This window comes from Tasmannia lanceolata, unplaced genomic scaffold, assembly GCF_043159265.1.
Source record: "Tasmannia lanceolata isolate RefF3 unplaced genomic scaffold, GAP_Taslan_0.1 ptg000007l, whole genome shotgun sequence".
In the NCBI taxonomy this organism is placed as follows: Eukaryota; Viridiplantae; Streptophyta; class Magnoliopsida; order Canellales; family Winteraceae; genus Tasmannia; species Tasmannia lanceolata.
This window is the reverse complement of record NW_027518684.1, coordinates 9296942-9311809: the sequence shown is the minus strand read 5'-3', so window position 1 is coordinate 9311809 and position 14868 is coordinate 9296942. Positions and strand designations below refer to the sequence as shown.

Here is a 14868-nt window from a genome sequence, read left to right as displayed (position 1 = left end):
ATAATTCGCACCACTGTAAAGTGAATTGACGTTAAAAAGCGTTAAGTCTGCCCCACGGTCACACCCTCCTTTAAAGAGGTTCGAATCATCCCACAGGGGTGCGAATTTATCATCGCCTAAAAAAGAAACAAAATTCTCATTTACAGACAGTACTTAAAAATGAACGGTTTAGATCATCAGTCACAGATGGGTCTCGCACTTGCGCCGTTCATGCAAGCATCATATAAATCTCGTGTTTTTTGCGCCTATGCAACTGTCACTCTCCCTCAAAACCCTAATCCCGCTCTTTTCTCGAAACCAAAGCCCTAACTCTAACCCTAATACCTCTCTATACGATCCTCTCCAAATCTCCACACTGCAGGCAACGAAAAATACGATGATGATTCATCTCGAAAAGGTAAGCAAAATCGCACTTTTCTGCTGAAGAAAAAAACCCTAGACCATAAAAAAAAATAAAAAATAAAACCCTAGATGCAAAGAATTCATTCGATTAGGTCAATTTCAGGCTAAATTCCGGCTCCGGCGATGGAGTCCCCCTCCATTCCGGTGGCCGGCGATGGTGTCTCGGTCTCAACGACGATCACAACCTCAGTAACTGAAGATTCTGTTGAGTTTTTTGGCGGAAAGACCAAAAAGAGTACCAAAAAAAGCGGGTTGGAGAAGAGAGAGATCGGATTCATGGTGACGGTGGTGAAAGATGGGGAGAGTGTTTGTGGTGAAGAGCAGAGAGAGGCGAATGGAGTGAAATCGCCGTGGAAAAAACCGGTGGAAGGACGAAGAGTCGAGGCTTCGGTTATGGGAGCGGAATCTTGGCCTGCCCTAGATGATGCTCGGCCTAAGATTTCGGATGTGAAGTCACAATCTGTGGCGAATGCTAATACAGTTCCTCCTCTGCCGCCTCCTCCTCTTGTGCAGGTTTGTTTTGGGTTATTAATTTGGTGCTTTCTAAGTGTTTTTAGAAATAATTGGAAATGGCATGGAGATGACAGATAAAACCCTAATTTAGGGAATTAGATGTTTTCAACAGACAAATATTCTAACTTTTTTCTATTCTGATTGAGTTTGTATTTATGTGTTTTTTCCGCCATCAAAGGTGCAATGTAAAATAGAAGAATCAGACATGAAATTAGGAAATTAGTCCTTTTCAAAATGGAAGAATCACACATGAAATTTGGTGCTTTCTATGTGATTTTAGAAATAATTGGAAATGGCATGAAGTTGACAGATAAACTCAAATTTAGGAAATTAGGCCTTTTCACAATACAAAATTCTAACTTTTTATGTATTTTATTTTGATTGACTTCTATTTATGTGTTTTTTTTCGCCATAAAAGGTGCAATGTAAAGTAGAAGAGTCACACATGAAATTAGACTCTCTGAATACAGGACCTTATACCCGGAAACCAGGAAAGTGCTATTTTTATCTTTGATTTTATTGTTCTTTCTTTGATTTTTTTTGCAAGTGCAGTTGGATCCAGGAAATGTTTTGGATTGCAGTGAACGTGGAATCTTAAAAATGAAACACAAGACAATTGCCTTTTGTTCTTTGATTAGTTCTATTTATGTGTATTTTTTAAGAGTCATGGGGGTTCTACAAGAATAACCACTTGATAGTGCTCTCACTTCATCCTTTTAAAACAACTGACATCTTGAACATGCATAACCGATGCTTATTGAACACGTGCCGAACATCTCACCTGTAACAAAACCTTAGATTATGTATACATGCACAAGTGGGGCTACTTGCTCAATGATCAAACCATTTATTTCGTAGTCCTTGCTATGGATGGGCTATGGAGTAAAATCCACCCCCATTGGGAAACTTGGGATACTTTTATATTTGCTCAAGCAAAGATGGAAATGCAGGGTTCACAGATTACTTTTATGGCAAATGGGGTGGCCTTTTGAGCTTGGTGCTCTAGTCATCTAGATGCATGTGGTCCCAAGAGAGAGAGAGAGAGAGAGAGAGAGAGAGAGTTTGGGGGAGGGTAATTTAGAGAGAATTGAGACACAAGCAATTAGGTTATTAGGAGTAATCTTACAAATTAAGAGAGACCATAAGGGAAAATTGGAAATTTGAAAAGGCAAAGTAACATCAATATTTTTCAGGGGCCAATTTCCACCCCTCGTCCGCCTTGGCTCCGTCTGTGCTTCGAACACATTAGGACTCCTAACTCATAATGGGAAATAACCTACTTCTAGTCCTACAAATACAAGGGATCCCTAATGTCCCAATGTGGGCCCTTGTGGTCACTTATCAACTTAAGTGATTAATTACAAAAGACTTAAATGAATTTTCAAAAAAAAGAAGAAGACTTAAATGCCCCTATCATTTAAGATTTTAACAAAAAGGCATGGACCCTATCTTAAGCATCTACAACTTGAAAGAAACCGAGTGATATTGGGGGAAAAGACCATGGTACTCCTCCTATAACTTAAGGGACTTAAAAGGCACATAAAAGGGTTCATAATAATTAGAATATGGCCCTAGGATGGCCGCCATCAAACAATTAGAGGTTCTATGTTAGTAACATATGAATGCGTATGAGTTGATGCGTGGTACTAGAGGGAGGGGGAGGCACAAATCTGAAGGCATCGGTATAGTTCATTGCCTATAATATGCCATGAGCTGGATTTGGTTTTGTTATCTGTAATTCTTGCGTCACCTTTTTATATGCATGCAAACCATTTTCAGGTCCGTATAATGCATAAACATTGAGAGATGAGATGCACAATGATGAAGGAAATATTGGGGTTGATTGGTATGATTGCCCCTATGTGACCAGTGGTAACCAGGATTAGGCTTGCTTTGTGTGCAAATTTTCTCTTTTCTTAGCACGAGTTACTTTTTACATGAAGCTTACGCTTGTTCATGGTTTGCTGCTGTTTATACTGATATCACTGTTTTCATATCTTCTTCCAGGGGTCAACGGGGCCGCAGAAATCTGAGGGGTTTGGTAGCCGTAATCCCTCACACAAACATCCTCCATTTCATCATCAAAAGCCAGGTTCTAAGCGGAATGGTCCTGCAAGTGCAAATGGTGCACCGCCCTTTCCCATTCCATTACCCTACCCCCAACCACCAAGACCACCTTTTTTCAATACTGTTGTACCCACGCCACATCCTCCTGTTCATGAGTATGCTTATCAGCCTTATCCAAGACCATTTCCAAATGCTGAACCTCATATGGTAAAATATGGATCCGATACCCCGGTGCAAGCGTTTATTCCATCTGCACAAGTGGGTGGCATTGAGGCCAATCGGACCTTTCAGCCTCCACTACGAGGTGGTCCCAATGCATATGGTGGCAATTTTGCTAATAGACGACACATTCAAGAAGCTGGAGGCCATTTCAATCATACATGGCGTCAGCAGCGACCATTTAATCCAAGAGCAAACATTGGTATGCAACATAATATTGGGCCAAGGGCTTTTGTTAGGCCCCCTCCACCATTTTTCGCTCCAGCTCCTGGGATCATAAACGGTCCACCTTTTCCTGGTAATATTTCAAATGAGGTGTTGTTATTTTCTGGTTTTGATTCATTATTTCAATCTCTTACCTCTCTTCTTGCAGCTCTTTTTAACTAATTCAGCTTTTTACTGTTCATTTCTTAATGTGCTCTTGCATTTCCCAATCTTTTCATGCCCTTGCTTTCATACCTGCTGCCTTTTTGCCTTTATATACGATGCAGGTCGTGCGCCTATGTTCTATGTTCCAGTTGCACATCCAGAATCTACAAGGGGTCCTCATTATATTTCTGATCCTCCACTTCCTGGGTATCCTATGCCAACGCCTGATATGCTATCATTGAAGGCTAACGTAGTACAACAGATTGAGTATTATTTCAGGTGATGATTCATTGATGAGCTTGGTGAAAATGCGGAGCATTTTCTACCCAATCTTTTATTGTAGACAAACAGGCGCACATAAGCACATAGATGTATATTTATGTTGGAACGCATATGCTTACATAGTTATTTGATAAATTCTATATTCCCTATATTAAGATTGAGAATTTGAGATGTATGTTGTCATTTCAACTGAGCTTGCAGACACGCACACTGTACCAGTCAACCAATATTTTTTTCCTTTTTTTCTGCAGTGACGGAAATTTGCAGAAGGATCACTACTTACTTTCCTTAATGGATGGACAAGGATGGGTTATGATATCTAAAATTGCTGACTTCAATAGGGTAACTTTTTGGCATAAATTTACGTGATATTCCGTGTGATGTACGATGCTTGGTTCTACGATATTTCAATTTGTCATGCATAAGTTCTGCTGGTTTGATTCTAATGTCTTACAGTTTAAGGTCCAGGTTAAATTTGCATGCTACAGTCTTATTGTTTTGGTTGTGGCTTGAAGTAATGCAAAGTTCTGAAACCCTTGTGGTAATTATTGTATTACACACTTCAGGTTAAGAAAATGACAACAGATATAGCGTTTATCCTGGAATCATTGCAGAGCTCAAGCTCTGTGGAGGTGCAGGTTAGATATAATTTAGATTCCATGTTTATGAATTGACATTAATACCATCAAGTGCATCTTTTATTTTTAATGATGTGTGCTTTTCTTTTGGTTATCCTGCCTTTTCCTTGGTCACTGTATATCGGCAGGGTGACAAGATAAGGAAGCGCAATAGCTGGTCAAAGTGGCTTCCAACTGCTGGACTTCATACATTTTCTCAGTCTCCAATTAGCCAAGTTGATGATAAAGCTACTGTGGATGTGAAGAATATTGAGTTCAATGTTAGTAATCAAGTGGATTTCCATGAAGGACACAGTGAATATCCATCTGGTAGTGAAGGCCAGGGTGAACACTTAGCCTGTATCAATGATACTTCAAAAGTAGAATCTGGTAGGAATTCGGAGTGTTGCACTGAGAAAGTGCTCCCTGCTAAAAAACCACGAGCACCCCCTAGAGAGCCTGGGTATTTAAGTGGGACACTGAATTCTGGGTTATATTCAGAGATCAAATTATCGGAGGCAGACAGTGGTTATGACACTATATCAGACAAGAATTCAGGTCATGGCATTCCTGGTTTCAGGAGTACTAGCACAAAAGGCTTCGTTAGCTCTGGATGTTCAAAGGGAACTACCAACCCTTTATGTAGTGCTGACCCTGAATTTGAAAACGTGGGGATTCCAATACAAAATCATGGTGGCTTATCAAAAGCTTTTGCGAATGAGTCTTCTAGATTTGTAGGAGAACAAAGTACCTTCCTTCTTGATGAGGAGCTGGATTTGGAGCATACAACAGTTCGAAAATATCATCTATCTACCCGAAGGTAAATTTATGCCTCTTTTGGCTATTGGTTTCATATCCGGCATCCCTTCTGATTTTTGTGCTGAAGACAATGGTGATCATTTCACAATTATTTTGTGTTGACATGTATTGTTTTTTGTTTTTGATTTCTGAGAGCATATGCTATGCATGACAAGAAAATTTAAAATGCAAACATTAGATCTATAGGCATATTAAGCAATGGCACATGTCATGCTTTTGGTTAACTGGAATGGTTAATTTTTTGCAGACAGTTATGTGATGGGTGTGGTATGGTTTCACCATGTTTATGTTTATGTTTTAAGCTGTGGAGACCCTCACTGCTGCTATGTTTTATTTCAGTGGGGTCCATCAATTACTGTTCACACGAGCAATAACGTGAATCGTAACAGGTAGTTCTAGTCCTATTAGGGACTCTATTAAGGCAGTAATAGGAGATTAGAGACAAGTGATCTGTTTTGAATAAGAAATGAAGAAGAAAAGTTCTGCGTAGGTTTTGTGCTGCAGTATTTTTTTTGTTCGCATGTATTTTCTTAGAAGGAGGTCACTCATATGGGATTTTTTGCAGTATTGTTCTACAGCGTATTGATAGATTGGACCTAGGGTTGTAATCAACTAGGTGCCGATTTATTTTTTAGTACAGATTTATACCCTTTTGATTTGTTTTCAACTGGAGGTAAGTTGCTGTAATTTTCCTGCATTAATTTTGTTTCTTAGGTGATTCCAGTTCTGAATATATTATTTGAAAATTTAAATCAAGAGTGACTCATCGACTCTTGACCTTATGTTATATCATTAGGATGCATGCCTTCTATTGATAACGTCATTCGATCAGCTAAAGTGGGTACAAAATGGTAATTTTGTGTGTACTTTTTCAGCTCGTAGTTGGTATTTAGTTTCTGTGTCGTGATAATAAACTGCAAGGAGCAATGGGAATTCCATCAACAAATCTGTGCCTCATAAGTCTGTCAATGTAATGATAAGCTTGGTTTTGGTGGTAATAGCTGAAAGACCAATTTTCCTTGCATGCTTAATTGTTGTCTAGGCTTCAAATACTACTACTGATACCCGAACTTGTCACCTACTAAATTGTGGAAGTTTAGCTTTGATTGTTGTAACAAAGGAACCATAAGTCAATCTGTAGATCTTTGTCCGAGTGATGTAGTTTTTTTTTTCTGGTAATGTTGAAAGATTTTACTACACGAACTTGTAACTCAGTAAATCGTGGATGTAGTTTTTTTTCCTGATGATATTGATAAATTCACTACATTCTGTGCGAATATACTTCTCTATTTCTTATGTTCTTGTAATTGGCTTATCCTGCTTTCCATTTTTTAAGATCGTTGTTGGGCATTTTTGTTTGAAGTAATAATGAAGTGCTGGTGCAATAAGTGTTGGACCTATACCATTCCAAAATAAATAAATGCGTTGGACCTACACAAATATTATCTTTCATTTATTTGGTTTATCCCTTCGTTGATCTACGATCAATGGGTTCCGTAATTGGTCTTCTGTGATTTACATTGGACTTCAAGTATTTTCCTTTACTGGCTTAACATGGTTTTGTATTATCATATTCCTTCCTAATTGGCATTTTCCCCATAGGATTGATGATGAAGAGGATGAAATGGATGTGAATGACCAAGATGTACATAGGCTTATAATCGTTACCCAGGTAAGGCCTTGAAGCACCTTATGCATTGTATGGTGAATATTCATGTCGTTAAGCACCTTATATGGTGAAGATTTATATCATTTAGTTGCTTTTAAGTGGTCTATTTATTCGGCTCTTATTTGAATTTCCCTTCAATGTTGCATCTTTCCCTCATTATATTTGACTGAGAATTGAGTTTTTTTTTTTTTTTTTTTGAATGGTAAGAAGTGAGTTTTTTTATGTATGTTTCAAGTCAATAAAACATATGTATGAAAGGGCTTACTGTTCCTGCGCTCGAGCACATATAAGCTGATCTGCGATCGAGTGCAAAAAACAGGGTGGGCCCACATTTTTAGGGTGATCCAAAGCATTCATTTGGAAGGCCCTTAACTAGATAGGGTGTCCATAAAGAATCAGATCCATAGGATTATCCTAACCCATCCAAAAGTGGAGGGAAAAAATGGGCAGAATTGTGGACAAACAGTGTCTGTCCATTTTCCCCTCCACTTTTGGATGGGTTAGGATGATCCTATGGATCTGATTTTTGGTACTCACCCTATCTATGGAGGGGCCTTCCAAATGAATGCTTTGGATCACCCAAAAAATGTGGGCCCACATGATTTTTTTGCACTTGAGCGCAGGAACACTTTTCTGTATATGAAATGGTTGAACAAAATATATGCATTTCCAGGGGAAAAAATAAAATATTAGTTCCACAAAGGTTGTTGGTGATGGAGTTGCTTTTACTTATTTATTATTAGTAATATTTATATTGTAATAATTATTTGTTTGTAAGCTTTATTATATCACCCTCAATTCTTTACTATAATTCTAGAGCTTGCCTCTGTTTCTCCTTGTATGTCATTTGGTTATGTATTATTTCCATGGATTTTTTTTCTGTTGTTGGACTTATTTTCCTTTGGTTGAGAAGAGGTGCAAACGTACCATTGGACCTGAAGAGCCTGTCTCTATGTGTATCAATGCCTTCTTTCCTTTGTATTGTGTTTTTACTCCCTAAAAACAAAGAAGACGATTATTGGTTGCCATGAAAATGGTGGTTTGTGTTGTGTCTTTACAAACCAGATGGTTCGATAGTTCATTACAAAGCTTGCTCAGTACGAAAAGGGTTCACTCAACACTATTACAAACCAATTTCAAGAGGCCTCACTGGTCGTGAAATTCAACTCTGCTAGAGTTATTCTCTCGTTGGCCGCCAACAAAGACTGACTCCTTCATCAACTTCTGATGTAATGTTGCCTTCATAGCCAAGTTGTCAAATTCGTTTCATTTCATCCTAAACTGACAAAACGTCTCACATCGTTTAGGAAAACAATACGAAGACTAGAAACAAGACTTACCGGTCAAGAATTCGCTCTGTACCAGTTTGATTCGTTTTGTTCCAGCCATTTCGGTCCGTTTTAGATGATATAGGATGATGAAATGCCATGTTTCGGAAATGTTTTTTTTTTTAATTATTTGTTTAGTTTTTTTTTTTTTTTTTTTTTTTTTGGGCATTGATTTTGATCTGTTTTATAGCTCTTTTAAGGGAATTTTGTGTCCCTTGAGAACCAAGACATTTACACAATAGTTTTCTTAATTTTTATGTGCTTCTTTTACTATCAAAGCATTCTACACTAAAGTGAGGAGTCCTCTCTAACAAATTTTTCTTTTTTATTTTTTCTAAAATTTTAACTATTAAAAAAAATCTTTGGTGGTACCATCTTTTCCGAAATTAAGTACCGAAACTGATGAAACATCTTAGTGACCATAACACTGTTTCTTTCCTCTATCAAACCAATTACTGACAGAGGATGGTATCTATGGTAACGAAGATGACTACTAAGCTTCATGTTGATCTTCGAGAAGTCTACATAGAACTTCCACCTGGGTTTCAGCCTAAGGATGAGAGCGGCAAAGTGTGTAGGCTGAAGAAGGCGATCTGTGGGCTGAAATACTCCCTCATGCATGATTTGACAAGTTCAACGCTTCTATGTTACGCATAGGTTTTTAAGAGAAGTTCTGTAGAACTGTAGATCATTCTGTCTTGATCAAAAGGGATGGTACAAACACCGCAATTTTAGTGGTTTGTCTGACATAAGTCATAACAGGCGATGGTGCTAGGACCATCCAAGATCTGAAGGATTACGTTGGGCGAGTATTTGACATACACAATTTGGGTCCCCTCAAATACTTCCTAGGAATTGAGGTAAGCCAAACCAGAGACTGGCATCTTCATATCACATCAGAAGTATGCACTTTACTGGTATAAAGAAACAAGTAAACTAGAGGCAATGCCGGTAGAATGCCTTATGGAACCAATTCATAGACTAGATATGACCAGCAATGGGAGTTGATCACCTACTAATGAGTTTATTAATAACTTGTAGGGAATCTCATTTTTCTCATGATCATTCTCCCAGACACTGTATATGACGTGCATAGAGAATAAAATGAATCGTATAATTCATGATTTCAATCCAACTATGTAATTTTAAAGCCCAACAGAAAATATTTATTAGTGCATTTTGGCCAAAAATCCTGATTTAAGAAAAATGGAGTTGATTTCCCTGAAATTTAAATATTTTCGAGCTATTTTGTGCAAGTACCCCTGAATTTCTCCCTATTGGTTTTTACGTAGATCAGTCTTGTAAAGGTTGAAAGTTGCACATTCCGTCAATCCTTCTATATGATGTTTGAACTTTGAAGATTGTGGATAACCATATATATTCTTTCTCTCTGCTTCTATCTTTAATTCTTAAATGTTATTTAATGAAGTCCATGTTTGTTATTGCCATCCATTGCAAATTTAGGAAGCACTGTTGAAAGGTATGCAACAGAGCTATTACACCGTTGGATGCTGCTGTCTTCTGTATAGTGCATATAATTTATCATTTGTTTAAATGCCTTGCAGAATATCAGGATAGATGGAGATGATAGAGCTAGTGCGAGGGAATCTGGGCCCATTTCAAATGACCTTGCAAGTGCAATCAATGATGGCCTTTATTTCTATGAGCAGGTTGATGGACCCTTGGTTTATATTTGTGTCTGATATTCAATCCTGTGTTGTCTGTGGAAGTTTTTTTTCTTCTTATTTCCCAAACAGCTCTTAAATAAATTAAGTTTTCTGGTGATGTTTACTCCTGGAAGGGGTTTTAATTTATGTATGCTAGCAGGAATTAAGAGCTAATCGATCTAATAGGAGGAATAACTATGGATTAGAAGCAAAAGAAGGAGATTATAGATCTGTTAGTATTGCACCTGGGTTACTAAATTCAAAGGTAAATACGGATTTTGCTGGAAACAACTCTGAAGAACCAAGAAATTCTGCACCTGGATTACTAAATTCAAAGGTCCATATGGTTTCTGCTGGAAACAACTCTGAAGAACCCGGACATTCTAACTCTCGAAGGAAGCAGAATAAAGGTGTTAACAAACAGCAGTCAACTCATAAACAGCGCTTATTTCCAAGCAATTTTAGGAACCATGGTAGCAATCATAATCGACATGGCATCATATCAGAAAGCCCACCAAGCAATTCAGTTGGATTTTTCTTTGGGTCAACGCCACCAGAAACTCATGGGTGAATTCTCACCGTTGCTTATGCTTTTATTTTGTCAAATTGTCGAAAATCACTATTTCAGTTTTCTTGTTTCCAGTAAATAGCTCTAATTGTGTTGTCATTTTCCAGTCCTATGTCCTCCAAGTTGAGTGCTTCTCCTCATGGGGTCCTTTCTGGGAGCAGTCCGCCAGTGGGTTCTATGCCAAAGCCATTCCCACCATTTCAACATCCAAGTCACCAGCTTCTGGAAGAAAATGGTTTCAAGCAGCAAAAGTAAGTGGATTTTGTGGCTCTTAATATTGTAGTAAAGGCCGTTTAACTGACTGCTGCTTGTTCTAGGTACCTGAAGTTCTACAAGCGTTGTCTAAGTGACAGGAAGAAATTGGGAATTGGTTGCAGTGAGGTTGGTAATATTTCTAAGCAGTGTTCTTGAATGTAGGGAGATAATTTCTACAGAATAAGAATTGTACTTTGAGAATCATCTTGCCAGCTTCCTTTTTCGTGATTGGGTTTTTGCTGTTTCTTTTAGGCTGTTCTTATTCTTGTTACTAAAAAAAGTCAAGCCTTAGATGGTTTCCTTCTTTCATTTGTTTGTTATTGGTTGAGTTTTATCCATGATGTTTTCCTAGTTTTCCAACTTTAGTTTGTCCTTGGTGTGGTCTTGTTTTCATTTCACTACTCAATTTTAAAATTGCATTATTTAGTCTAGTTTTATAGCTAAACTTTTGTTGGCCTACTTTTGAGTGAAATATCCGCTTGGTATTGTATATGCAGGAAATGAACACGCTGTATCGCTTTTGGTCATTTTTTCTCAGAAACAGGTTTTCCCCTAATATGTATAATGACTTCCAGAAGCTAGCACTAGAAGATGCTGCTGCTAAGTATAATTATGGAATAGAATGCCTTTTCAGGTTTTACAGGTTTGGTTCCCATTTCCTTCATTTTTACACTCAACAGATGAAGATTTACTAATTAGGGTGTATTTTTGTCTGTTCATGCCTTTCCTTAATTTTTAAACACTCAAGGTTTGAAGACTAACTAAGGGAAATGATATCAGCACTCCAATGATTTGATAATTCCACTCCACTTCCTTGTATATTAGTGTTTAAAGAGCTTGTGAGAGCTTTTTGGGAACTGTAATAACCTTTTGACAGCCTTTTAAATACTAGAAGACAAGAAAGTGGAGCTGAAATATCAAAACATTGAAGTGTGGATATCCTTTCCCTTAACTAATTAGGGTATATTTTTGTTTGTTCATGTCTTTTCTGCCATTGCCCCTATCACTTCTACTCACCTATGATTGCTCTTTGTGGGCTTCTTTGGGGCTCCTTTTCCAGTTATGGGTTGGAGAAGCAATTCAAAGAAAACCTGTACGAGGATTTTGAACAGCTCGCCTTGGAATTCTACGACAAGGGCAATCTTTATGGCCTCGAAAAATATTGGTAATTCTTGCTCTGTTGCTGTTATTTATTGGGGACATATATCGGCACAACCGTATGTTGATAATGGGATGAACTCACCCCTTTTTTTTTAATATTTTTTACCCTGTTCCATTATCAAAACATGGTGGTGTGGACATCCATTGCCTCTTTATTTTGTGATGGGATTCTACTTTTTCTACTTTGTGCATCTCTCTTATTAATATAACTCACCCCTTCTGATGTCCCGACTTTCTATTTCTGTGACTCCGAACCGCTATCACTTCACCACTACAACCACTAGCACTAATACTCATACAACTAGAACTACTATCATATACTGCCTGTTCTGCCATCATCACTACCACAACTTATTACTAATCCCACCACCACTCCTCAATGAGTGTTAGTTTGCTGTTTTTTTTTCTCGAATGGCTTGAGTGTTTGTTAACTCATGTGAAACCCCTGTAACATTGTTATTGTTGCTGGCTGGCAGGGCTTTCCACCACTACCGTGAGGCCCGACCCCAAGAGAAACCTCTGAAGAAGCATCCAGAATTAGAAAGGCTACTCAGGGAAGAATTTCGTAGCTTGGATGACTTCAGGGTGAAGGAGAAGATGGCTAGAGACTGTTGTGGAAGTGGCAACAGCGGTTACGATGACAAAGATGGAGAGAGCCCATTTGTAACAGAGGCCAAAAAGAGGTCCAATATGTCAGGGGAACTGGAGTTAACAGCACATTAGGCGAGAGAGGGTTAATTGAGGTTGCAGAATTATCTTTTGGGGTTCATAAACTTTGACCTTGAAACTTGTTTTGTTCTCAACCTTTTTAGCCCTGCACATTTTTGTGCAGATTCTGAGGTGTCCTCTGCTGGTGAGAAATTGGTTGGTCTGATTTTTTTTCCAACTCGGATTTGTACATAAGAAAAAGAAAGAAAAATAATTGTTGTATCTGAGATTGTGGAAATTGACAAATAAGAGTTGGAATTCGGCTACTTTTAAGCTGTTGTCATAATATCAGCAAAAATAAAAGAATAAAACGGTTAGACTCAATATGCTAATACCTCTATTTACTGACTAGTTTGGAAGGTTGGCCTGGGCTGAGATTGGAGCCTTTCGGATACGATTACATCTTGGCTTCCAGGTACCCCACAGGGTGGCCTTCCTGTGGGGTTTTTGCCATGAAATTTGAATATCATTTGATTTTACCACCTTCAAGTTGTTTTACATGATTTTAATGTATGGTTATACATCGCATCTTTGATTTTCTGTATGCCAAATCCATTCCTTTTCAACAATTTATTATCTTTGGCTTTCCTTTTCCCTTTGATTCATTCCTTTTTAACAATTTTACTGCTATTTTTTTTATTATTATTCTCACATGGGCATGTGTAATTTCAGTGTGGATCATAAAAAGCACCAATCCAAATATCAGCGCATATTTTCCATGCTCTCAAAAGTATCTTCTCAAACCCTACATGCTCTCAGAAGTATCTTCTCAGATCCTACTTTGAGAAAGATGACAGCTTACTTGGTTCAGATTTTGAATGGTTTTTTTTTTGTCACATAGAGTTCTGTTGCTCATGACTCGTGTAAAGGGCGTGTTCTAGGTGTCTCCTAGTATGACCAGGGAGGAGAGAGAGAGAGATGTTGAATTGGGGAGATGAAAACCCACGGCGGAGTGGGGGAGTGAGAAAAAAGAAGTGTTTCTTCGAAATTTCTCATGTGAAGGGAAATAGAGATGAGGTTTTTTCTGGAGTTGTTTTTTGTGCATGATCCTAGTCTAGAAGATAGGAAAACAGTTTGTGAGGTTCAGGTTAATCCCTTTGTAATCTTTACTTCTTTCTCATTGTAGAAGATCATGATCTCGCCTGTGGATGCAAGCATCTCGACCGAACCACAAAAACTTAGGTTTATATTTTTTTTCTATTGCTTTGCACGCGATCAGATCGGATTCTTCATTCACTATGGCAACAACAACGCCAATAGATTAATGTTTGAAGCTAGATTCAAGCTCAAAAAATTAGCTCATCTCCACCCCGCTAAAAAATGCTTCTTTATTCCAGATTAGCGATACCCTCCTTTTCTTAAGGGCCTCTTCATTTAAGATTACGACATCCGATTATTGGGCTCAAATTTAAACGTAATTTTGAGTTCAATAATCAGTTTGGTACTCACAAGTCACAACATAATCTTAAAGGAACAGGGCCTAATTGTGTTAAATTAAATTTGGACGGTGCGTCAAGAAGGAATCCAGGCAATGGTTCTGCGGGCAGGTTTTTTTTTTTTTTTTTTTACAGCCAATCTTGCTGCCGAGTTGACTCGCTTTGTGGACGGTGCGTCAAGGGAGCAACTTAAGCTGGTGAAGAAGACACACAAGTCAAGAAAGAGGGCATTCAATATTGTGAGATTTTTTTTTTTTTGAAACGATGGGAATTATAATAAAACAGAGGGAAAAACCTTAAACACAAGATGGTCGAACGGAGAAACGAGAAGAAAGCAATAAAAGAAAATACAAAAAAAGTTTTAAGTTCTAAGCTCGCCCTATTAACTCCATCCCTAGCCAATCCACCTCGCTATTCGCTAAACGTTGGACATGCTGAAATCGGATTAAATGACTGCTGATATTTCCACTACCACTACAAGAAAAGTGACATTCACCGACGGGTGCATATGCCAATGAACGTCGGTGTAAGTTACACCGATGCTTTTAGTGATCGTCATTGATGCTACCGTGCCTAAAGGTATTTATAATATAAATATACCGACGCTAAGGACCATTGGTGAATATAATATACATCGACGTTTTGTAAACCGTTGGTGTATCTAATGCACTGAGGTAAGAGAATACCCCACTAATAACCATTTTTCTTGTAGTGTACCATGTATTGATAATGATACGAACTTGCCTTGTTTTTTCCTTTTTAATGGGTTGCCGAGAGCTTTTTGGCAA

The 14868-nt window shown here is 38.1% G+C and overlaps 1 protein-coding gene across 3 annotated transcripts; it reads left to right on the top strand.

Annotated features, from left to right (window-relative positions):
• The first annotated feature begins 240 nt into the window (after positions 1–240).
• Positions 241–12910, top strand: LOC143881773 (la-related protein 1A-like). Of its 3 annotated transcripts, XM_077385049.1 has the most exons (15): positions 241–397; positions 506–915; positions 2923–3499; positions 3693–3849; positions 4104–4194; positions 4419–4490; positions 4619–5289; positions 6891–6960; positions 9851–9955; positions 10110–10519; positions 10628–10771; positions 10838–10901; positions 11273–11418; positions 11836–11940; positions 12413–12910. In XM_077385049.1, the coding sequence occupies exons 2-15, from the start codon at positions 526–528 to the stop codon at positions 12657–12659; spliced, it is 3249 nt and encodes a 1082-aa protein (XP_077241164.1). In that variant the 5' UTR covers positions 241–397; positions 506–525; the 3' UTR covers positions 12660–12910. The 3 variants fall into 3 exon arrangements, with proteins under 3 accessions (XP_077241164.1, XP_077241165.1, XP_077241163.1); XM_077385050.1 differs by having other exon boundaries at positions 243–915; positions 10113–10519; XM_077385048.1 differs by having other exon boundaries at positions 243–915.
• Positions 12911–14868: the final 1958 nt, after the last annotated feature.